At 41.0% G+C, this 23758-nt stretch overlaps 1 protein-coding gene across 2 annotated transcripts in view; it reads right to left on the bottom strand.

Moving 5' to 3' along the window:
* The window catches only part of MED13L (mediator complex subunit 13L), a 206004-nt gene that overhangs the window by 12154 nt on the left and 170092 nt on the right, over positions 1–23758 (bottom strand). For both annotated transcript variants that reach the window (XM_082325468.1, XM_082325469.1), the window contains 12 exons: positions 21509–21714; positions 18126–19072; positions 17273–17452; positions 15371–15594; positions 14566–14758; positions 12187–12631; positions 10499–10718; positions 6893–7081; positions 3804–4027; positions 3202–3344; positions 1303–1461; positions 105–281 (listed from right to left, as the gene is read on the bottom strand). In XM_082325468.1, the coding sequence (XP_082181594.1) occupies positions 105–281; positions 1303–1461; positions 3202–3344; positions 3804–4027; positions 6893–7081; positions 10499–10718; positions 12187–12631; positions 14566–14758; positions 15371–15594; positions 17273–17452; positions 18126–19072; positions 21509–21714 (3307 nt within the window). The remainder of the gene's footprint in view (positions 1–104; positions 282–1302; positions 1462–3201; positions 3345–3803; positions 4028–6892; positions 7082–10498; positions 10719–12186; positions 12632–14565; positions 14759–15370; positions 15595–17272; positions 17453–18125; positions 19073–21508; positions 21715–23758) is intronic.

The following is a 23758-nucleotide window of genomic DNA, read 5'->3' as shown; positions in this document are numbered from 1 at the left end:
ACTCCGTTTTAATTCGTGACCGGTGCAGCTCTGCTGATGTCGTGAATGGGCCACTGAGCCGTCGCAAGGATTTCCCCTCTCACACTAGACACGTGCGTACTCACCGTTAGTAGGGCTGAATCCATCCTCGTTGGGGTAATTTGCTGGTGCCACCTGGATAGTAGCAGAGGTTGGGAACACCAGGATGTGTGTACAGGAGGCATCCTGAGGGGTGTTCAGCTGAGATGACTGCAGATTCAGCGCAGTACTCCGGCCAAACACTGATCCCATAGTGACAGCATCTTCCAGAACAGAAGCAACGGCAGAGACGTTAATTTGCATCATCTTCAAAACATATGTTCTGCGTTCAATTAATTTCTAATCTGGGTTTGCAAGCTCATACAAGTGTTTAAAGGTTCTTATCTTAAAAAGAATAAATTACTAGAAGAGCTTGAAATTAAGATCACAAGTTGTAGATAAGGTTTAGCTATGTGAATTGCCATACAATGCCCACCTTTCCTTTCATTCTGTTGCCCCTTAATCAAAGATTTACTTGTTAAATGAACATGTTAAATTTATTTTTGACACACACAGCTGTATAATTATGCTGCATACCCCACTTCGGTTGACATGAAAAAAGCACAACTTGCCATCTATTTTCTCGTGTTACAAAAACTCTGCTTTGAAAATTATTCAGCTTGACGAGTAATTGTCAAGCTCGTTTAATTCTGTGCCATGTAGTAATCTTGTATTTCTAAACTAAAAAACCAGAGTAGTTGGTAGGGATATGTCACCACGTACATTAGAAAGTACATGCTTACGTAATACAGCAAATAAGTAAAGGGCACCTCAAAATTCAATTTTATTTCAACTTAACTCTGTGGACTGCTGCTTATAATAGAACTCCCTGAATAACTCAAGCAGATGAAAAGGCAAGCAGGTTTATCCTGACTCCCATTTACAAAGACTCCTACTCTCTCACACTGTCAACTCTTACAGCGTCTGCAGCCCTCCTTGCACGAGGGCGTCTACAACAACGCCGTCCAGCTGATGAGAACTGACCTACCTGAACACACGGCCTCCCCAAGGCAAAGGGCGGCCGTCTGACAGCGGCATACAGCAGTCTTGCCCCCTAGGGCCTACAGTCCCATCTCTTCATGGTATTTTGGGGAATTCTGCTGGCTCAACCTATTTTCTACCACATTTAGATGTGCTAGTTTTCTTGTTGGACTCGAAAGTCTCCCCAAATCAATGTGCTTATGTGATAGGTTTGATAAAAGAAGAAGAGTTGCATTAGCATTTAAATAGTTGGATAAAATTTACCCGGCATCACAACAAATGACCCCTGTGGCTCCATGGCAACTAAGCAGGCACTGAGGATAGAAGGAGAGTCCGCTGATGAGATGCCACACATGCGGCACACCTCCTTTAGTTGTTTGCTGATTGTCTGCAGGGAACATTCCCCAAGGAGGATACTCCAGTCTGAAATGAATAAGCATTATGATAGAACAGAATGGAGCTCTGAAATAGCCAGCACTTGCTCAAAAATAGCAAAATATTCATAACGCTTTGCATTTCTTTAACACTGTGCTATTCTGGACTGCCTCCCCGCGTAAACAAGGTGTATGGCTCTGCAGGCTGGGGGTTCAAGCCGTTACTGCAGCGTATTTTATTCTGTGGTAGTTTGTTGGTTTTCCCACGCGCTAACTGCATTCCTCTGACAACTCACTGAAGATGATGTCTCGCTTTAAGGAGGAGTCTTTCATTCTACCTGTAAGGTAGAGGGGGTATTTATCTGATGCGAAACAAGGCAACATATAAGGATTCTTTTTTTAAGATTTTTTTAATGTTTTTTATTTACATACAAATCTTTTCCTGAACTGCACTGATTCATTTTTCGAAAAGGACGTCTGTTTTCATCTAACATGCTGCATAATTGAAATACTTGAAACATAAGCCAAGACATATGAATTCACACACTCAACGTCAGAGAAATTTTGTTGAACTTTGTTATGAATAAAATACACTAAATAAAACAAATTTCAGCGGAGGTGCAGATATACATTCAAGAAACTACTTTTAGCCATTTAAGTGACATTATGTGTCCAAACAGAGGAAGGCTGATTAAATTCTTAATCCGTTTTCCTGCCTTCGTTCCATTTATCTCCTGTGTGTGTGATGGATACCAAATTCCCCTACTAGGGCAGGCAACAGCTCTTCTTCCCTGCATGTACTGTATGGGAGAAGGCATTTAATTACTGCTTCCCCCCCAGAGTATTTCTTTGTGCTTTCAGACTGAATTGTTATTTATTGCGCACTGTTTTTCAATTTTTTTTCCCATCACATGAAATACAGAATGTCTTACAAGAAGCTAACCAGAGGAATTCACATCTCCTTCAGTTATTAATGTAAAAGGACAAACACTCATGAAATATCTTTATCCTTCTGTCTAATTTATCTTCATTTTCCAACTCAGGAGATGGGAGAAGACTGAGAGCCCCCTCTCAGAATCCCATTTTCTTCCAATCAGTTACTAAACAAAACCTGAACAGTGTCCACAGCCATTAGAAATGGCAGATGATGAGGGCATGTATTTAAATTCGTGAGAGGAATCAGTGTTGAAGTGAAGCAAGGCAGGCCCTGCCCATGTTGGATTAAGGCACCTACACCTAAAGCACTCCAGAGCTCCCTTAAGTTCCCACAGAGCTGCTAGGAATGCTACATCTTGGGAGCTCTCTGCAGGCTGCAGAGGGTACCTTATTGCTGGTTAACACTGATGATCAGTTAGTTTTGTATACCACAGAAAAAATGAAATTTTTTTGGTTCAGTACCTTTTTTTACAAGAATATTTTGTTTGTTTAGTTTAAGTTTAGGAATCAGAATTGAATCCTGTTTCTATTTCTGGGACAGGATAACTGTTGTTCAGATCTTTTTCTAACACGTGATGAAACCCATGACTTCCACTTGGAAATACACTGTGCAAATACTAGTTAATCTACACAACATCTACAAGACACAAGGGAGTAATGTCAAACCCAGTGTGCAAACAAGCAAATTGTTTATGCAAACCAATACAAAAATGCAGTGCCAGGGCAGGATTGTCACTCCCGGGTTTCTGGTTTTAAAGGTTCCTGATCAATTCTGTACGTCATTCTGCCTTGCACACTAAGGCCGTGTCTTCACTCCGAAGCCCCAGGCAGTGACAGCACTGACATCTCATACCTTTTAACTCCCCGTGGCCTAGGCGGCCGAGCCGCCCGATGACAACTCTCCAAGGCAGCGATGTCATCTGTACAATACCAATGCACCATTCCCATAGCTTCTGCAGACCAATTTTACGTGCAGACAACTTGCTCCTCCTTGACCTGGAGGTTAAAGAAGAAAAAAAAAAAGTAAGAAGAGAATCAGGGACAATATTCAGATTTCTTGTCTATGTAATTATTTCACTGCTTACCCTCTACAGGAGTTCTTGCACTGTGGAGTGCCTGACTTACCTTTTACTAACAAGATGCAGAGAAAGTATGTGTCTGCTTTCAGTACTATTATTGCAGTGACATGTGAGAGGTGCCAATATGCTGAGCAACGTACCGGTTGTTCTTGAAGGCAAGATTCGTAGGTAGCGTTTGTAAAACAAGTGTAACAGAGTAACTTTTCTCCTCTGCAGTTTATAGGTTATAAAAGTGCCAGTGGAAATGTTATCACTGTAACATTATCATAATCCCATCAGCAGGAAATGTGATTAGAAGGGATGTGCAAGGAACTAATGAGAGTGAGGGATGCCAACCATAGACCTAGATATAATGTAAAAAAATAAAGGTTTTTACCTGTTTGGTAAATCAATATTAACTATGCAGGTTTCCAGCAGTTCACCATGAAGGTCAGTGCAGGATGCCAGAAGCCAACGCTGATCGTGAGACAAACAATATCCAACAAAAAGCACGTTGTATTTCTGACTGGCCTCTCCAAATGTTTCTCCCAGCTCTGTCTGTTTGTCTTTGATGGGTGCCAATATGAAGGGAGGAGAGTACAGCTGGATTGGGCTGGGCCTCTGCAATAAAGTCAACGCAATCATCAGCAGATATATCAAAAGCTATTTAATGCAAGAAACACATAAACACAGATTGGCAGTGAGTACAGAAAAATGTTGAGTTTAAAACAATAAATAGATTCAAAATTCGAGGCATTCATAGTCAAGAGAGATATTGGGAAAAGGGTGGTTATAGACAATTCATTTCTGCTAGTTAAAACTGACACACTTCAAACCTTATCTAAAGATTTCTTTTTATATACAGGGAAACTTAGGTATGAAAACAGTCTTTGGACAGGGTCATACCAATCTCTGAAACAGTCAGGTGTTTAAACCTGTTATTCTGTATATCCTTTTGCTAAAATTGATGGCATCTGCTCACCTCTGTCTATTCACATTCTGCCTGCAGAACAATGGACAGCACGATCTGATGGGAGGTACCCGGGACTCGGGCAGAGCTCAGACTTCATGTACAATTTTCTATCTAGGCACGAGGTATAACATACTTCCATGAACATCAGGCACGATGTCAGAAATTCTTTTAAGTCTTATAGTTCACAGTTTAATTTCAGAAATACTTTGGTTTTCAAATCAGAATGGAACATCGGTTGGACTCGATGATGTTATAACGAGTCTTTTCCAACATGAATGATTCTATGACTCTATAATTCATCAGATCTGCTGTACGTGTGACAGTGCTTCTCTTTAAGAAACAAGCTACACCTTACCCCTCAGAAAACCAACCTGTAAAAGGTTATAAGAAATCAAGGCCATTCAACACCATTTAATGATAAGTGGAAGCAAATTAGTATTGTAAATAATACATGTGCAGTCCTCCTGCAGAGCCTGACAGTAATGTTATTAAATCCATCTGTTACTTAAAAATAAATAAATAAAAAAAATCATCGAGTCCAACCCTCCTGCTCAAAGCACGGTCAGTTAGAGCAGGTTGCGCAGGACTCTCCATATCCCCATCACTGGACATACAGGTATTGGATGTCATCTCTTGTGATGGAGATGTTCAGCCTGCCTGGGCAACTAGTTCCAGTGTTCAGTCACCTCTACAGAAAAAAAAAAAGTTTTCTGTGTTTTCTCATTTAAACAGAATTTCTTGTATTTCCGTTTGTGCCCACTGCCTCTTGTCCCACCACTGGACACCACTGAGAAGCGCCTGGCTCCATCTTCTCTACTCCCTCCCATCAGGTATTTATGCACATTTATCAGAGCCCTCCTGGCTAGACAACTGCAGCTCTCTCGGCGTCTCCTCAGTTGTCAGGTGCTCCCGGCCCTTCATCAACTTTGTGGCCCTTTGCTGGATTTGCCGGATCTGGTATGTCTGTGTCTCTTGTACCGAGGAGCCCGGAACCAGCCACGGTATGTTCCAGGTGAAGCCTCACCAGTGCCGAGGAGAAGAAAACAGTCACCTCCCTTGCTCTGCTGTCAGCACCCTTCCTAACGCAGCCCTGCCTGCTGTTGGCTTTCTTTGCTGGCTCGCATTCATCTTGTCCAACAGGACCTCCAGGCCTTCTGCAAAGCTGCTTTCCAGATGGTCGGTCCCAAACCCGTCTTTGCTTTATAACTCCTCTCTGAAGAAAAAACATTATGGGCCTGACCAGACACGCTCAATAATTTAGAAATGGTCAGGGCATTTTCTTAATTTTTCAGGCAAAGTTTGGAAGTCTGCAGTGCAGACTGAGAGCAAACTAATGTAACATGGAAAAAGCAGACATCTGATTAATTAAGTATGCTAAATGCAAGCTGCTCATGAAAATGTTTGCCCCTTTTTCGGTGTCTTTTGTATCTTCAGGAAATTAAACATGAAATGCAAAGTCCAAGTTAATCAGCTTAGAGGAAAAGTAAGTTACGGTGTTTTCTTAGAGACGTTAAGGGGTATCGTGTTTCTGCTTATGCCACTTTCGAGAAGTATACCACCCTGGCAACAGTGCGGGAACGTTAATTAAAGGGAGGGAGATGCTTGCAGGGGTCTTGCAAGTTTATTGCTCTTCCCCTTACACCTAAATAACTTGAAGTACGACTGTTGTAACTTGCTACAAAATCCATCCTGCCGAAGAGACACCTTTCTGAGGGAAGCATGAGGAGAGAATGTGAAGAGGAGATGCCTGGGGTGATACTGCTTTTAGAAATCTTCAGTGAGAGCTTATGGTTTTACCCGAGTAATGAAATGTGCTGATAGGTTGGTTTTATGGTGATTTTGAAACTAGGTTTTTAAACCCTAACAAGCATGTCTTGATCCCAAGGTAAGTGTTTAAGTGTTTCGTTGGTCCATTAAACCTAAATAAAACAGTCGTTATCTTTCAAAGAATGAAAAACATTCATGGAAAGTAGGATGGATTATTCTTCTTTTGAAATCCCTGAAATTCTAGAAACAGGGCTTGAATATTTACAGTTTACAAAACAGATGAAAGATAAGCCCCCTGAAATAGGGGGATTTCTCCATTACCTCAGGGAACAAATACAGTATCTGTAATTAGGCACAGGAACTTATTTCATATATATGCATATATGTATGTATATAAATAAAGGTTGGACATAAACACTTTCTTGTAGGAGTACCATAGACTACAACTACAAAACGTCTCAGAATCCCAAGTAACAGCATACATTTTCTCTTCTTTCACGCTAAACTTTAACCTCTTACTTTATGACTCAAAACCAGAAGCTTAAAATGTTTTGAAAGCAAGAAGTCTGACATTTTTCTTCCTATTTTCTGTTTAGTATTAGCTTACCTTTTCCCTTTATATTGTCACTGTCTTCTATACCTTGAAAAAATACTCCTAAAAGTATTTTCTCTACTCTTTTTTTTGATACTTGAGAAGCGGGTGCAGTTCACTAGTGGGCTTTCATTTTCTTGACACCAATACTAACCTCAGGGTTTTTGAGGGTCATCTCAATGCTGGCAGCTGGCCCAAAGCCTGTGAGAGACTTGATGTGAATCTGGGTGGGCAGTGGCCTCCTGCATTGGCAGTACACTGAAAATGCCAAAGACTTCAAGTGCTGAATGTAGAAAACCTGTTCATCCTTCATTGTCTGCAGCATGTACTGGCAAGGCACAATCTGTGTAATGCGTATAAACAACAAAACATGATTCAAAGTCTTCAAAGAGCTGTTCATTAATATCAAACCAGGTTCACACATTCATTAGTCGTTTAACAACCATGACACTTTGTATGTGGTATTCACATATCTGCATTACAGCATCTCTTCCCATCAGGGCTACTGCCCTTTTGCAGGAATGGCTGCGACATTCAGCAACGATATTGCCTGACACAAACCTGCTGTTTCCATTCTAAGGATATATTTGAGGTTGCAAAATCTCTCAGAAAGCTAAGACTCCTACTGTCCAATATAACGGAAGAGTCTTCTCATAGGGCAACAATAACTGAGTAGTACTATAGTATGGCAAGGATAATAGCTGACAAACACAGCTTCCTAGAAACTCTAAAGGAATTTTGCTTTCTGTGATATAAACATCATTGAATGAGAAACCCAATCAACTACACAAACAGAACTGATTATTTTCCCCAGTCAAGTCTCAGTTTTCTGAAGTCCACTTTCTCATTCATACTGCAGTTTGGGAAGGGCACGTAATTAATTACATGTCAAACATTTATCAAAGTGTCCTGGTTTCAGCTGGGGTAGAGTTGATTTTTCTTCCTAGTAGCTGGGATAGTGCTATGGTTTGGATTTAGGATGAGAATAATGTTGATAACACGCTGAGTGTTTAGTTGTTGCTAAGTAGTGCTTACTCTGGTCAAGGACTTTTTAGCTTCCCCTGCTCTGCCCAGTGCACAAGGAGCTGGGAGGGGGCACGGCCAGGACAGCTGACCCTGACTGACCCAAGGGCTATCCCACACCGTATGGCGTCATGCCCAGTTTGGAAACTGGGGGGAGCTGGCCGGGGGACAGCGATCACTGCGCGGGGATGGGCTGGGCATCAGTCGGCAGGTGGTGAGCAGTTATATCGTGTATCACTTGCTTTGTATATTATTACTGTATTATTATTATTACTATTATTACTACTATTCTGTTTCAATTTACTTCAATTATTAAACTGTTCTTCTCTCAACCCACGAGTTTTCTGACTTTCACCCTTCCGATTCTCTCCCCCGTCCCACTGGGGTGGGGGGAGTCAGCGAGCGGCTGGGTGGGGCTCAGTTGCCGCCTGGGGTTAAAACCGCGACACAAAGCATACCCACAAGTAGTAACTACTAGTGGCTTTTAAAAGCAATACCCTAAAACTTGGGGGTAGTTTTAAGATTTATTTTTTTAATCCTCAGTCCAAAACTAAACACCGATATTCAAACAAATCTCATTTTTTTAAAATTGTTTTTCTGATCAATATCTTCATTTGCAGGTAGCCTTTACTAGATAACCTCAGTATTCTGAACTTTGCGTTTAGGCAGGTTTGGTTCCACAGTTTGTGGTTAGAATTAGTATTTGTTTGCTGTTCATGTGGGAATCAGCACTGCGGTGTCGTTCTTAAAGAAGATTGTAGAAAGCAGAATTAAGATTCTATTATAGTGATTTGTGTGGTTGTTCCTCCTTTTCAATTTAGTAAACAGCAGAACCTCAGCAATCTTATGCTGCTGTTCAGTTTTATTTGTTTCAGAAAGTAATGTGAAGCAAGACACTTAAATTTACATCTTCAACCAGCACGAAATGGAGCTACAGTAAGATTTGCCTATGGGCTTTGAGTTTGATGGCTAAGACCCGTCTGCACAACAAGAACAGGAAGGAGAAATGGCACAACATTCCTTCAGAAGTAAACAAAGCACAACAAAAATAATCTTTTCAGTTCAAATCCTTTCTAAAATCAGAATTAAAACCCTGTAAACTCATTTTTTTAATGTACTGTTGAGAAATACAATGCCCTACACATGGCTGTGTAAACATATTTTCTTTTGAACAGTGAGATCTTTGGAGCACAAACTGTCAATACAAAATATTTACGTTGTATCTAACACTATGAGACCCAAGCGGATTCTTTTAACAAATATTTTCAGTAGTAATAAAACTTTTAAGTATCACAAAACTTTCACTGCTTTATGGTTCTTGCTTGAACCATCATTACTTTGGTAGCATATTCTACTTAGTAAATGCGACTGCGTGTTTTTAAAAGACAACTTCTTTATCCAAGAATTTCAGGAGCTGGGCTTTTCCATTCTATATATGAATTGTAATAAATCTGTAAAAACATTTGGGTTTGATTTATTTTGAGATATTTGTGTATACTGTGGTACAGCTGTGAGAATATTGTGCTGGTGACTATATCCTGTTACCCTTTACTTGGAGAAAATTGTCTACTCTTTTGACTTGAACCAGCAAAATGCCACATATTTTGAGAAACAATCGGTAAGTGCCCAGAAAATAAGCTGTTCTTACAAAGAGATGGTAAGTCCATTAGTTGTCTTATACAGACTAAGATACAATTTCAATACACAGTTTACATGTTCTTGTATTTCAGACATTGCGATATCAGTAGCTATTTTATTTTTAGTATCTTCAGGTCTGAATCAATTAAATTGCACGCAGTCTACCACGATATGAAGATGTGAATCTGATTTTCGGTTCATCCCCGCACCTAAAGTATTTTGGTGACCGTTTCCCCGTCATTTCAGGGAAAGAGGAGGTCAAGATTACCAAAAATGACAATCCGTGCCCGCTTTGAGATGCTATTATAACTTCTAATTCTTTTTTTAGCATGTAAATGAAAATACTTTTAAGCCAAGCCGAGCACACATGAATAAGGTACACAGAAATCATTCACGTGCTGCTTCTTGCTTGTGTTGCACACGTACACGCGTAGCCTGTAATCTCTGGCCTCCCATTCTCCCCCCGATTTATTTAGACTGAGCCACTGTGAAAGAGGAGGCATGGCAAAATGCAGGCAGTCTGGGCAAGAGGCCAAGCTCTGCTTCTGACTACACAAATTCAATTCTTAAGTAATTCCATAGTAAGTAACTATTATTATATGCCAAGTTACATGGTAAATTATTTTTAAGAAGCAGATAATAACAATACAACAGTTAAATTATGCATTAAATGTCTGGTTTCACATACTTCTTTTGGATTAAACAGTATAAATCAAGAGAATATAAAAAGCAAACAACTCAACATGCAAAGCAATCATCAAAGGAGCAACTGGACGTTTTTGGCAATGGCAACCCAAGCTGCGACTTAAATAATTGAAAGCCCTCTTCAGGAAGCATCTAGCATATATGATGGCTAGAACCATGCAAGAGATTTGATGCAAGGATACTGTGGCTGCCTTAAATTAATTTCCTCATCAAAACAAAAGCAAGTGTTTTTTTTAATATATAGCCTTGTAGTGTCAACAAAATAATCTGTAAATGCCACCTACATTTTATATATTATCTTCCATTTTGTATCTTTTAGTACAGCGTACGTATCAAAAGTATGCTGGGATAGAATGACTCTCCAGTGTCAAGATACAAAGGAAGGCAGAATTACCTGGAGAATGAAAGAATTCCTCATATTCTCAGGCAAGTTATCCAACATTTCTGTGTAGCATCTCATCAAACTTAACAGCCAAAAGTTGGTTGAGGCAGATTCTTCATCTGCAGTGTAGGTAAAAGGATCCACCATGTAGATGACGACTGCTGGAGGATAGGCATTGCTGTCCGCAGACTCCGGTTCAGTGGGAATCCCTATTCTCTCCCTCTCTGTAACACTAGAGAGACATAGGCGTTGTTAAATTCAAAGGCACGTTACAACTGCTACTGTGTTTCTGTAAAGGTGTGCAAGGCTGAAGCAGAGGAGGACAAAGGAGAGTGCTAAGTGATTCTTATGCTCAGAAGCAAAACTAAAAAACATGACAACAGCGATTGAGGAGAGGTGACTTTTACTCGCAGCAGTTCTTAATCCAAAATACCTGTTATTAATTATGCATTAAAGATACTTACCATAAAGTCTAACATAATCTCATTTAATGCAATCAGAATAGATTACGTCTGAAGAATATGGAAAAGTTGACTACTATTAGCTCTGTGAGTTTTCTTTTTATGTTTGTGCATGCCTGGTTTTTGGTGCTGTTTAGGGTTTTCTTTTGGGAGAGGTGGGAAGGAAGGGGAAGAAAAGGAACGGAGAACTGAGGACAAGAGCCACAGTAATATTCATGGAGACTGAAGTCCTCTAGTTAGTAACAGAAAAGGTTCCACTGGTAATGGAAGGAGCAACTGAACATTTTTTACTCGGTAAAACGCTCCTCCATGCCTCAACCATGAATGGGAGGCTCAACATCTGTAAGTGGTAAAAAGCAGCGCAGACGTACTTGGTCAGAAACCATGCTGCAGTTGATAAAATGGTATTTTGCAGAGATCCAGTGAACAGATGTCTTAAGGATAACCCGAACTACAACAGGATGTGGGCTTTTCACTTAAGATACAGGAACTCCATAACATATATCATGCCTGTTAGTAATATGCATTATTATGAGAGTAATGAAAAACATGTTCACTCAGGAAGTCACTTACATAAGATGTTAAAAAACCTTTTCCTAATTTTTATGTTTGATGGATGACTATTTATAATGAAGTCTTTAAAAAAGTTGCGCTGCTAAAATTTATTTTAAAGTAACAGCAATATAATCCTGTTTCCTGACCTCACAGTATACCTGCTTGCAAAACAACACTTGCAATCCAGAAAATTAGGAAAAAATCCCTGGATTGCGTTTTGTATCTGTTAACTTTACAGGCATGATGGCGTGGCCCACGTTAAGAGGCGTTCAGTCCCAGTGAGGTATCCTGCAGTTCCCACCACACCTGAGACCGAGCTGGCAGATATGGAGCAGAACCTGTGAGTTTGTTTTGTTTCGGTTTTCTTGTCCTGCAGATGCAGGCCAGCGGGGTACCCTAAGGCATCTCAAACAGCACTACAACACCCATGCTCACACAGCTGAATCAAGCTTTGTTTCTTGTAATGAAAAAGGGGAGGTTTGGTTTTTTCCAACTCCCCTTTATCAGTAACTACTACGGACAAATAAAAACGGGCCCTGCTCCATTTACAACTGGTCAGTAGTACTGCACATGTCGGAGGGTCCTGTGTACATAAGGCTTAAAGGTTATGTGTTGTATGAAAACAGGAGAACAGTGGATTTAATTAGAAGTACTTTCAGTCATTTGAGCTCTTAAGTAACTTACCCTTCCTGTCCTTCTTGTTGCTGTTGTGGTAAGTTTTGACCTGATTCTGTCTCTCCTCCAGGACCTGTGCTTCCCTGCGGGCGGTCTGCTGTGTTTCCCCCAGTGCTGGTGTTTTGCCCTGAACCAATGTTCCCACTAAACCCTGGAGTAGAGGTAGTGGTCATCTGGTTAACGCCGGGTGTTGCCGAAGATGCTGACAGCTGTGGCACAGAGGATCCGGAGGATGAGCTGCTCCCTGCTGGCAGGGTACTGGTCCCACCGCTGGGTGTGGAGTTAAAAGAATTGCCCGTTGGTGGTGCCCCAGCAGCGGAAAGACACGCTGAATTTGAGGGTGCAGGTCCAGTGTTCCCAGGTACTGTTTGTGTCTGGCTTGCTGGCGCTGGGGTTTGGTACTTGGGTGGTAGCAACAGGCTGCTGTCAAGCTGCAGAGTGGCTAAGTAAGGTGCTGAAATAGCATATAGAGAGGAAAGGAGATTAATGACACTCTGTCAGATCAAAGGGAACTGCATTAACCATAAAGTCATACAACATTTTCTACGCTTTTAGAATATTATAAGAGTAATCAAATGCTAAGTGAATATAATCTCCATTATAAATATTTACCTTGGAGTCCATTCTTCAGGGTTTCAGTTCTAACTGATATGAATCAAATGTCTTTAAGAACAAGACTGACTTTGCGGAGCTTTGTGAATCAAAGTTGGTACTGGCATGTCATTACCTCTGCCTAGATTGTGTTGCGATAACGGCTTTATATAGTGTTCAGCTCTGCAATCTACTACCAGTTATCTTTGTCAGACTGAAAATCTGAAAGTCCTTTTTACCTGAGCTACAATAATGGAAAACTTTAATATACTTATTTCTGCTCCTCAGTATCAGAAAAAGAGATATCACAGTGATTATTTTTAAGGAATAAATGAATAAAAAATAAGTAAATGAATATTTATTTACTCTCAGAGGTGGTAAATCACCAGCAGGGGAAGTTTCCAACACTGCCCCTGCCAGATGCCTCAGGTGTGAACCGAACAGCCCAGTTCCTCAACTGGCTGTGCACATGCTACATATTTCTGCATGTAAGCCTGGGGTATTTATGTTAAGTAGTTTTGTAATAATTCCTCCCTCCCAGTTGTGTGGTAAATTAAAACTAAAAGCAGACTCAATGAGGCAACAGGGTCATTTGAGATAAGTCCTGGCCTGTTCTGCCCAACTTTCCCCAAAGGATGGGGTGAGCATTCGGCAGGCTGTAGAACTGCCCGGCTAACTGATACGTTTGCTTAAACTTTTTTCCAAAACCAGATCACCAATCCTCAAAGTAAGCAGACTTAAGAATTGTCACGTGTTTTTCAGAGCAAAGGGAGTAAGCGCTTTTCAAGAAACCACTTAAAAGTTCCTGGCTATTTTTAAACAAAAAAATAGTTTGCACATTTCAGCTCAAGCATGGGACGTTTACGTGGCTGGTGTTCCACGATCCCTGCCTGTCTCGCTGACCAGCATTGGCTCACGGTATGTTGCCTCTGGATCCATTCTGGAATGGAACAACCACGTCTCTCCCCAGATGACATCTGGGAGCAATGTCAGATGGGTCCAGGGACTCAGCCAGGCTCAGCCAGGACCGGTCTTCTGACAGCACCCCAGGAAACTTCCCACCCTTCCATACTCTCGGATTCTACACTCCTTCATGAAACAAGCACGCCCGACATTATGGTACAAAAGAACAAATATGGCAGGTTGCCATAACAAAAAAACCCCAACCAACAAAAGACTAATCTTTTAAAATGTGTCACTGTTTCAGGATGTAGATAAGCCTATATGAGGTCCAGAGGAGACCGTGCCTTCAGGGTGATGTGGTTCCAAGTATCCCCACCCAGTAGCTGGAGGCCCCAGTCACCACGGATACTGTTACTGTCTCTTTTTCACCTGTGTTACCTCATTCTTCTTTTGAAGAGTTTTAGCGAACTCCTCTCTTACACAAATAAATGTTATGCTTGAAGGCACCACGCACATCACGCTGTCACACTGGTGTGATGATACATATCAGTAGCAAATAAACCAGATCCATTTATACATTCAGTCTTGCGTGGAACACCTTTGAGACATACAAACATCTTATACCAACCTGAGTTTTCTAAAAAGATAAGAATTGGCTTTTGAATCTCTGACATGATCAGCAGACTGATAAACAACAACAAAGCTTTCTAAAGTAGGCAAATTTAACATGGAAGGATTAAGACATTAGGGTAAAGCCTCATAATACCTTTTTTATTTTTAAACAGATCCTAATCCATACCTTAAGAAAAAGCCCCCTGTTTTCACCTACTGCAGATAACCTCTAAAATACCTACAGAAAATGAAACAGCCTTGCTAGCGCCATGGTAGACTTACCTAGGTGATGCCGGCAAACTTGCGCGTAAAGTTTGAGTCTGGAATGATTGTCGCATTCCTCAGTGCCCCAAGGCTGGTTAAACCATTCGCTCACGAGCTCATCCGTTAGCTTTTGTGCCACAGTCTTTCCCACCCGCATAATCCCATCACGTAACACTTTGCAGATTGGTTTGTGCTGGCCAAGTCTACACATCTGGTGAGGAAAGAAGAAATGCTTGTAACTAGATGCCAAGCACCTGAATAAGTTAGGCAGACTGGTTTGCAGCGTAAACCCTTTATTGCCTGCACACATCTGGTGGCTTCTTAATAAATATAAAAACAAAAGGCTACGTTTATCTGCTGACTTGAATTGCACTTAGAGCAAAACTAAAGTTAGAAAGTAATCTTACATAGTCAGTAGTACACAATGTGCATGCTAGAAAAAGGAAATGGTTTTATCTCCAGCCGAGCAGTTACAAGAAAGCAACAGTTTAATTCATCTGCTCCTTGCTCTTTAGCTTTAGTTGGGCCTTCATATGTTAGGTTGTGACTGTATTAATACTAGCGTTACATCCTCTGTAAAACAAGAGAATGTGTGCTGCAAAGAGCAGATGGCAACAAATACCCTGAAATGCACAGAGAATCCCATTACAACTCAATTAGACAGTATCCTTGGACTCTGAAAGTGCAGAAAGTCCTCAAAATGAAAGATATCCTTATTCAAACAATTGTAACTTTAAAACCCATGGCTTTCTCCCAATGAACATGCAGTAGAGCAGAAGTGACACTTAAGAAGAAATAATTCAGTGTGGTTCCTCTTTCCGACCTCGTATACAGCACTCAAGTCCCTGAAGAAAGTTTTGGCTCCATCGAGCAAGGCCTCATTTTCTGGACACACCACGATATAGGCGACATCCCGATGGCCCCCATATGGGTCTAGCAACAGCCTCTCCCAGAACGGCAAGGAGAACGGAGAGATTGTCAGGAAGTCCTTGTCATAACCCACGAGTAAAGTCGGGATCGGAAGAGGCTCAGGAGATTCCTCAGAGCCTTCAAAGAGAAAAAGAGAAAGAAAAAATGTTAAAAGAACTGGTTTAACTGCGGTGGGTTCTCTGATGTACCAGGAGGTGGGTTCTGGTACTGGAATACTGGAAATAACTAATCCCTTGCCATCCTGAGTTTCCTAGAAGTTTGACCGTAGTGCGGAAACGTATACCGAGGCTGCGTCATGCCTGATAAACCATGTTCTCCCACAGTCTTTTTCCTTGGAAAAAATATTTAATAAAGGAGAAGAAAGATTTATATTGTACTTAAGAAATGTCATAAAATCAAAGTTCAGTCAGCCAAAGTAGAGGGAGCTGATCCAAGCACCATTTAAGCTTTCCTAGAAAGTTGCAATAAAACATCTTTCAGTATACTGTAAATACATGTCCTGCCCTTCCTGAGGTTTAATCTCGTGGTTTTACTTTGTCATAACCATAACCACGTCTCACGAGTTCCTAATAACATGAATACATAAAATCTGATTTTACAGCTCTTCATCTGCCTCCACCTGGTTGTGCATAATTACCAAGTCAAATGGTTAGGCAAACTTATTCCCAGGTTTATACTACTAAGCAAAGTTATCGTAATTGTACAAATTGCCTCCTGCTGCTCTCCATAGGAAGTGCTCTGGAGCACTTGCTGTCACAACTGAGAGGATTACCTTCCAGTTTAACGTGGTATCTCCTAGATACTGCGCCCATTACAAGCAATATTGTTGAAAATTTCAAATGAAAATATACCCAGTAGTTTCTGCAGAATATAATCCAACTTTATTAAAAAGTCAACATTCAGTAAAAATTACTGAATTTGTATCAAAGGCTCTGCTCCTTACTGGTAATTTCGGTCTTATTCTCTGGTAACAATTGCCAAATCCTAATTCTTAAAGTTACAAATGCTGGCAAAATTATTAGATTAGAAGGACTCCTCGTGAAGCACAATAGCTTTAGACAGGAACTGTCATTACCACAAGTTGTCCCAGCCGCAACGGAAAGCAGCAATATATTAAATACTAACAGAGAGAAAATAAAGCAAAGCACGATGGAACTGTAGGGAAAAAACTAAGCAAGACTGCATCGGTTAAGACTGAAATAAGTTGCAGGCAAGAAACACGTATTTAAAGGTCAGTCATTATTTTGCAAATGTGCACATACAAAAATCTGTTTTGTAATTTGTATTTTCAAGAAGTGTCACTTATAACCAGGAGATACTGAAACTGAAACTTCTTATTAAGATTATGGGAAACCTTAGAACAAGCAAACCTCTCTGTGGAGAAAGCATACCCCCTTTTCCCCCTTTTTGTATATTTGTACAGCTCAGAAAGCCCCTCTTCCCCACTACCATTTGGTACGATTCTAACAGCTTCCTCTCTTCGTGTTATTTATATACCAGCCAAAGCACAGATTCAGACGGAGTTTGATCCTCACCCAGCATTTCTGCACTCTGTAAATTTTCATCAATCTGGAAGGGTAAAGCCTCCGCTATGGTATGCAAGCATGTGTTTCAAATGCCTTTTAAGGCATTTGGAAAAAAAGCTATTGGAAGAGCCCAAAAGGAAAAAAAAAAAAAGAATAAAATAAGCCCTCTAAAGAGCCCATTCGTTCTAACGTATTTCCAGAAGAAAGAGCACATTCCTAGAGAACTATGCTTTCATTTTAACTGTCGGCATGTAACGCAATATATGTACCGTAGGTTCCCCGGCCTGCCATCTTATGGAACTGCTGCCAGGTGAGTGGTCCCTGCACGTGCTGGATGTTCTCCCAGGTCCTTCCTGTTCGCTTCTTCTGGATGGCGTCCTGGAGAAAGGGCTGCAGCGACAGCAGCATGCGCACCACGTCCTGGGAGGAGAGCATGCTGATATCCAACACTGCAAACGACAAAGGAGCATCCATCATTTTCAGTGAGGAACAGGAAGAATTCGTTTGAGGTGGCAACATTTTTTACTTTATTGTGCCTTCGCACTGCTCTTCACAGTGCCCATTATGTTTGTACAACTCTACTTGGCTTAATGGCATTTAATGTGGTACTTTACGAAAACATTACTGAAATAAAGCTGTCACCATAGTCCTTTTCACATACCTTGCAATTACTGTTGTCCAGCTCAGTTCATAAGAAGTCAGAGCATCTTCAGCATATAAACAGGTAATATTTGATTATAAAATCACTTTTTTTCTCCCTTGGTGACACTTTCATACAGAGCAGTTCTTTTCTGCTGACTGCTTAGACCCTTCTCCAAAAAAAAGGGGCCCTAATCCTGCCCTCCCCTCACTACTTGAATTTGTTTTGCATCTCTGCTTCAGATTTGTGAACTTCCACAAATTCTTACACAATTTAGACCACAAAGTCTAAGGACAACTGGATTATTGGGACTTTATAAGTAATTTATAAAGCTTTCAGAAATCTACTTTATTTCTAGAATATTTTTATGCTTATCATTTCCCACATAAAGATTACGTGGCTCACGACTGGCAAGTTTCAAACAAATTTATAGAGGTCACAAAAACAGTCAAAGAAAAAACCCAATCTGCTCTGACCCGTACCGTTGCTGTGAGGCCAAGAATGTACAGTGGCGCTTCTCACTAGGGCTTCGTCCACTTTTCCCCCAGTGGGGTTGTCCACATACTGCCTGCCTTGCTCCAGGGCGTTGAAGCATTCCACCCAGGAGTCGTTACTGTCTGCCTGCAGTCTGTCGTAACTCCAGTTCATACATGGGAGCGTCTGACGATTATTGGAGGACATATAATCCAAGCAGCTCAGAGATGTGAAAGGCTGTGTGTGCTGATTCTGGAGGAGGAGGAGGAGGCTCATTGGAGGTTCCTGGGTCCTTCTAGCTCCCTCTCCCATCTGAGAGATCAAGTTGCTTTGACATATCATCAGTCGTCTTTCTGCAGCCTGGCCAATGTCTGAGGTCTTGCCAAAAATATCCAGCTCATCCTCAATGAAGAGCCCAGAGTTGTAACCTAATTTGCGATTCATAATAGCGCTGAAGCCACAGGTGCAACGGTACTGATCCTCATTAGATGAATCTGGGATGTATAATCCAACATCTGCACCTTTAATATTCATGTTACAGGCGCATATACAACAACTATCAAAGTTACGGTCTTTGAAGATGTTCAACACAGAGTCTGAAAGAATTAAGGTGACGTACAGGCTGTGGGCTTCTGGGATCGGCTGCACAGTGGCCGGCTCCACAGAATTAAGCGGTCGTGTTGTAGAAGGGGTAGAAGCAGGTGAACCTTGATCTGTGCTGTCGTATTTTACAGATCCTTGACCGCTCGCAGTACCCCCACCTCTAGGAGTCCTTGGGGTCCTGGGGGTGCGTGGGGTAGGGACAGAGAAGCGGGGAGTTGCTGGTGACGGCAGAACTCCTGCCCCACTGTTGCTGGCCGGAGCGGTGCTATTTAGCGTCACAGGTGTGTTCATCTGAGGAGTGTTCATCTGAAGATAGTCTTGGTCGGCCAAACTCCCAACACTAGGCACATTGCTACAAGAAATACATGAAAACACAGAGTCAAATGCCATCACCAACCGGTTGGTTGTCAAGCCTGATTTTGTCGAAACATTTTTAAGTACAAGGAGATGGTGAAAAATGAAAGGATTCATTGTAACGGCAGTAAAGAAGGAACACCTTCAGGCGTTCTGCTCGTAACCTGCTGATGTCTCGCAACTAAAATTGTAATTCTCATCCTGAACAGTGTTGTTTCTTATCAGTATAATAAAAAGGTATCATCATGTCAGGCACTTAGCCCTCTTAAAGATGATTCCCATGGCCTAAAACTCAAATGCTCTTGAGAAGACTCTAGATAAATTGTCAAGGTAAGATTTTAGGATATTTGTAACTCTTCTCAGAGAAAAGAGAAAGAACTGTAGTTGCTGTTTTAAACACAATTATCTGTAAGAGATATACATTAGTGGAAATGAAGAAAATATTTCAGAGGCATAGGAATCTTACTTTATTTTAGAAATTAACAGTTTAAATAGCTGTCAGAAGTCACGCATGTGGCACTTATATAGGATATTGCCTCACGGCGGTATGCAACTGCTAACAGTATTCAGGATACTGCAAATGCCAAAACTCATTTAGGATTAGAGTCTGCAGCACAACGTGACACATTCCATTACAAACTCTTAGTCCAGCAAAGCTAAGCATCGTGTTTGGGTCATCTCCTGCCATGACTGATTTTATTACTCTGTTTTTGTCATTTTCTGCCAAATTTAAGTGACCGAAGGCCAGTCTGTACGTTCCCGTGGGATCGATCTTCTCTCCGGAATGACTCGTTGTATCAAGAAATGGGTAATATGGGGCCAATCAAAAGCATGAGATCTTTACTTCACTTTTCTCTTTCAAGTTGGTAATAAGCTGCTCACTTTTCTTGAAATGTGCTCATTACATATTAGGGCAAGGAAAAACTGTAAGACCTCGATGAGTCTCTTGATAAAGGAGGGGAAACAGGTTTTCTTCATGTTTCTCTGTCTTAGTGTGTATTTTGTGTGTTATTTAGGAGTACTCTTTTAATGCTCACGTATCATTAGTGACTTGAAAAGGAAAATAATGAAGACCTTATTCCTTAGACTCATCTGATTACCTTGAACTGATGTATGTCCAACTCAAAGCGAGAGGGGAAAAAAAATGAACAAAGGTTTGTAGGAGTTCTGAATCTGAAGCATACTGGGTGCCTCAGACTAATAAGAAAAGGTGACCTAGAAACCTTGATTGGCAATCACCACTCTGTTGGAAGCCTGCAGTAATAATCTTCACTCTAATTGGATTATATCGAAAATGAAAGGGTTTTTTTTCCCCAACAAATACCTGAAATTAATAACCAGCTCAGGCCTGGTGAATCAGTTACTATTATGAAAAAAACTGAGAATTAAATTGCTCTCTAGGCGCTATCAAGGGTTTACAATTTCTTTTTTGCAATTCTTTTGAGAACACTGAAGGATCCTTTGGAGCTGGAAAAGGACTGATTTAAAGGATTTACAGACTGATTTAAAGATACAGGCTACTTCCTCTAGAAATGAATTCAGTGCAGCAGGAGACCTTTGTACTCTGATTATACCTAGTAAGAGGTTTTATGAATTCAATGGTGCAAATTCTTGATAGCTTTCAAAATCTCCAGCAACGAATTTCTTCCATAAACATTGCTAATTTCTGAGACCTGAGCAAGGAATACAAGCTTTTCAATTTCATAGCAGTCTTTGCTTACAGGTCACAGCACTCTCGTACTCAAGAGTGACTTGGCATCGTTTCTATTAGTATTTCGGACGGGGAGGATAGCGTACATCCCATCAGCATCTGTCTGATTAGCAGCTCCGTATGCGACCCGTTCAAGTTAAATCACAAGAACGCAGAAGAGCTAACATGAGACCACGGAGAAGAGAGCTGTCACAGGCCTACTCAAATTTTTAAGAGCCCTCAGAAGGCAAACTGCTATCGTCAGGACCAGCTCTCATCAGACTGAAGCTCAGGCGGAATACCCGCGTACAGGCAGGAGGGGCACCCAACTGTAGGCCAGAGAAGTGGGCGCTGAAATGGGAAGACAGACAGGTGAGAGGTTAAGTGCATTAATTTTATTCCCTAACACTTGTGTTTTATGTTGAATTACAATATTTTCCTGTATCAGAAATTGCAATTAATTCAAGTACCGCCTGTTCCTGTTCTGTTAAAAGCACTAAGCGTGTAGTGGACACATACTGTAACAACGCCAATTTCCAAAAGCTGTTTTTAATTCTGACAGTCCCACTATCGGAACTTTTTTGGCATAAGACAATGACAAATTGAAAAGGTTTAAAATACATTTGCAGGACATTTTATGGTTCTGCTGCATAGTAAAGCACTGTTAATGTATGCAAAATTTTAACGAACAAGCCATTTTAGGGATGGGCATGACAAACTAATTTCCTACAAGACTGTACTTACTTGTAGCCATCTCTAATGAAGGTGGCTGCAGGCGGCAAAGGAAGTTGTTCAATTTTAGGAGGAACAGCCCAAGAAGGCCTGAAAATGCAGGCATCTGGTATCTTCAGAGGTAGGAGGCACTGGCTTGGCAGTATCTTCAGCGGAGCAAATACGGAGGAGCCCACAAAAGGTTGAAATGATGGAACTTTGTGCACGTACGAAAAATCCTGTAACATCCAAGGGACGTTGTTTACAACAATATGGTAAGGTTGCTCTTTATATTTAGATATTTATTTTTAATTAAAACCTATTGTACTGTTTGAACCCTCTACAACTGCATTTTTTCCAAAATTAAGTATATTTATTCATTCTACAAAACATTTAAGAGCAGTTCCTTCAAGGAAACTCAGCTGAGGCTCCTTGTTACACTGAGATGCTGTGCAACTTTAATGTCAGTGGATTTCACAATTAGGTTAGACTCATTTAAGACAAGCTATGTCTGAAAAGTGAGTCGTGTACTATGGAATTTTCATACTACCTAACTTTAAGCACCTAATTTAGGCATTTGAAAGATTGATCTTTGCAGGACTTCTGTACTGACAATGGAGAGAGAGGCTGAGTCACAGTGTGAAGGAACCTTAGGCGCCGTAAGTCAGCCTCTCTGAATAACCCCCATGCTGGGATGAATATACTCCAAGTAGTAACAACGGACACTTCACCCTTTCCAAATATTAAATATAAATATAGTATTATTTATAAATATATAAGCAATCTAGGAAACATAATATTAAATATAAATATAAATATAAATATATGAAGTCAAGTCAAACTGGACTTCCATTGACTGTCATGTTTGTTGGCAGAGAATGATGACAAGAACTTCAGCCAGAGTTTCTAGAGCTATTCCAAGTTCCCTTCAGAAGAAAAGAGGCACTACTGCAAAGTAAAAATCATTATTAAAACGGTAACAGTAATCTCTCTCAGAATTTCAGTGTTTAACATCTCATTAGACCTTTGCATTTTTTCCCTTGCACCTTGTAAAGCATTGAGGGATGAGAAATGTGTGGATTGCTATCTTCAGCTGCTGAATACTCAGCGCAAGAACTCTACTTCCATGTTCTCAAAATGATCAGCAATGGGTTTAGGTGCTTGTTTCCCCCACTGGTGTATATGAGCAGGTGTGACACACTTAAAAGCAAGTAAACTGTGCTGTTGGAAATGTTATCAGGCAGAATTAAAATATGTATTTTAATACTCCTAAAATGGCTGTGAGGGAGATTAAAATATCTTCAGTATTGGTGACACCCTAAAATCTGTTGCCACTCAAAAACTTTCAGCTCAACAAATTCCAGTACAGATTTTCTTTCCAGGCCCAAATTGTCCTAGTCTTAAGCAAATAGTTTACTGTACAAAGAGAATAAAAAAAGCAGCGAGGTCCGTGGCAAGGCAAAGTCTTACAAACCTTATAAAACCTTATTTCAGACTTCTATAATGATGTAAAAATTGCTAGGTACGCAAACCAGACAAGGCAAATGGACAGCTGTACTTCAGCAAAGCCGCTAAGAAGATGCCTTTTCTCATCATGCCTTCAAGTTACGAAGTTAGGACAGAAGGAAAAAGAGCTCCTGCAATAACAAAGCAGCCTTGCTACGTATGCCTAGCTTTCCAGGTGGTTAACCGTCTTCACGAGGGGCACGCCGATAACTAACTCCCCTGCATTTCTGCAAAGCCTCTCTTTCTCAACAGAATTGTTTGTAAAGCTCCTTATCAGCTCAGCCCCTTCACAGGCGCCAGCTTAATTTGCAGCCCGTGAGCTGGTACCTCCCGGCTCCGACTAGGCGCGCTTTATCGTAACGTGGAGGCAGAATCCCTGAACACAACAAGGCGCCTTACCTCCTGCCAGGGACAGGGCCTCCTCCTGGCCCAGGGACAAAACTGAATGCTCTCACGGAGAAAGTCACCCTGTGGCTTGCCTCTGCTTTACTTTCAGGCTGCCTAAGGTATACTGTTACTGCCATGAAGGAAGATTTACTAATTCATAGCTAACTAAATCACTTATACTAAGAGAAATTTATATATCGGTATCCTCATATTGATATATAGCCACTTCTTGTCCATGCAACTGCAAGTGCTGTATCTCGCCGTGTATAGCTCTCTCAGCAATGCAGATGCTTAAAAATAAGCTTTCGGTTAATTCCAACGTTCACAGGAGCACAAAATGAGAGGGAAGGAGGTGGTGTTGGGGAGGGAAACGACTGCTGAAAGAGAAGG

This window comes from Platalea leucorodia, assembly GCF_965183815.1.
Source record: "Platalea leucorodia genome assembly, chromosome: 12".
Lineage (NCBI taxonomy): Eukaryota > Metazoa > Chordata > Aves > Pelecaniformes > Threskiornithidae > Platalea > Platalea leucorodia.
Note: the sequence above shows the minus strand (reverse complement) of the source record. Positions and strands in the feature narration are given on the sequence as shown.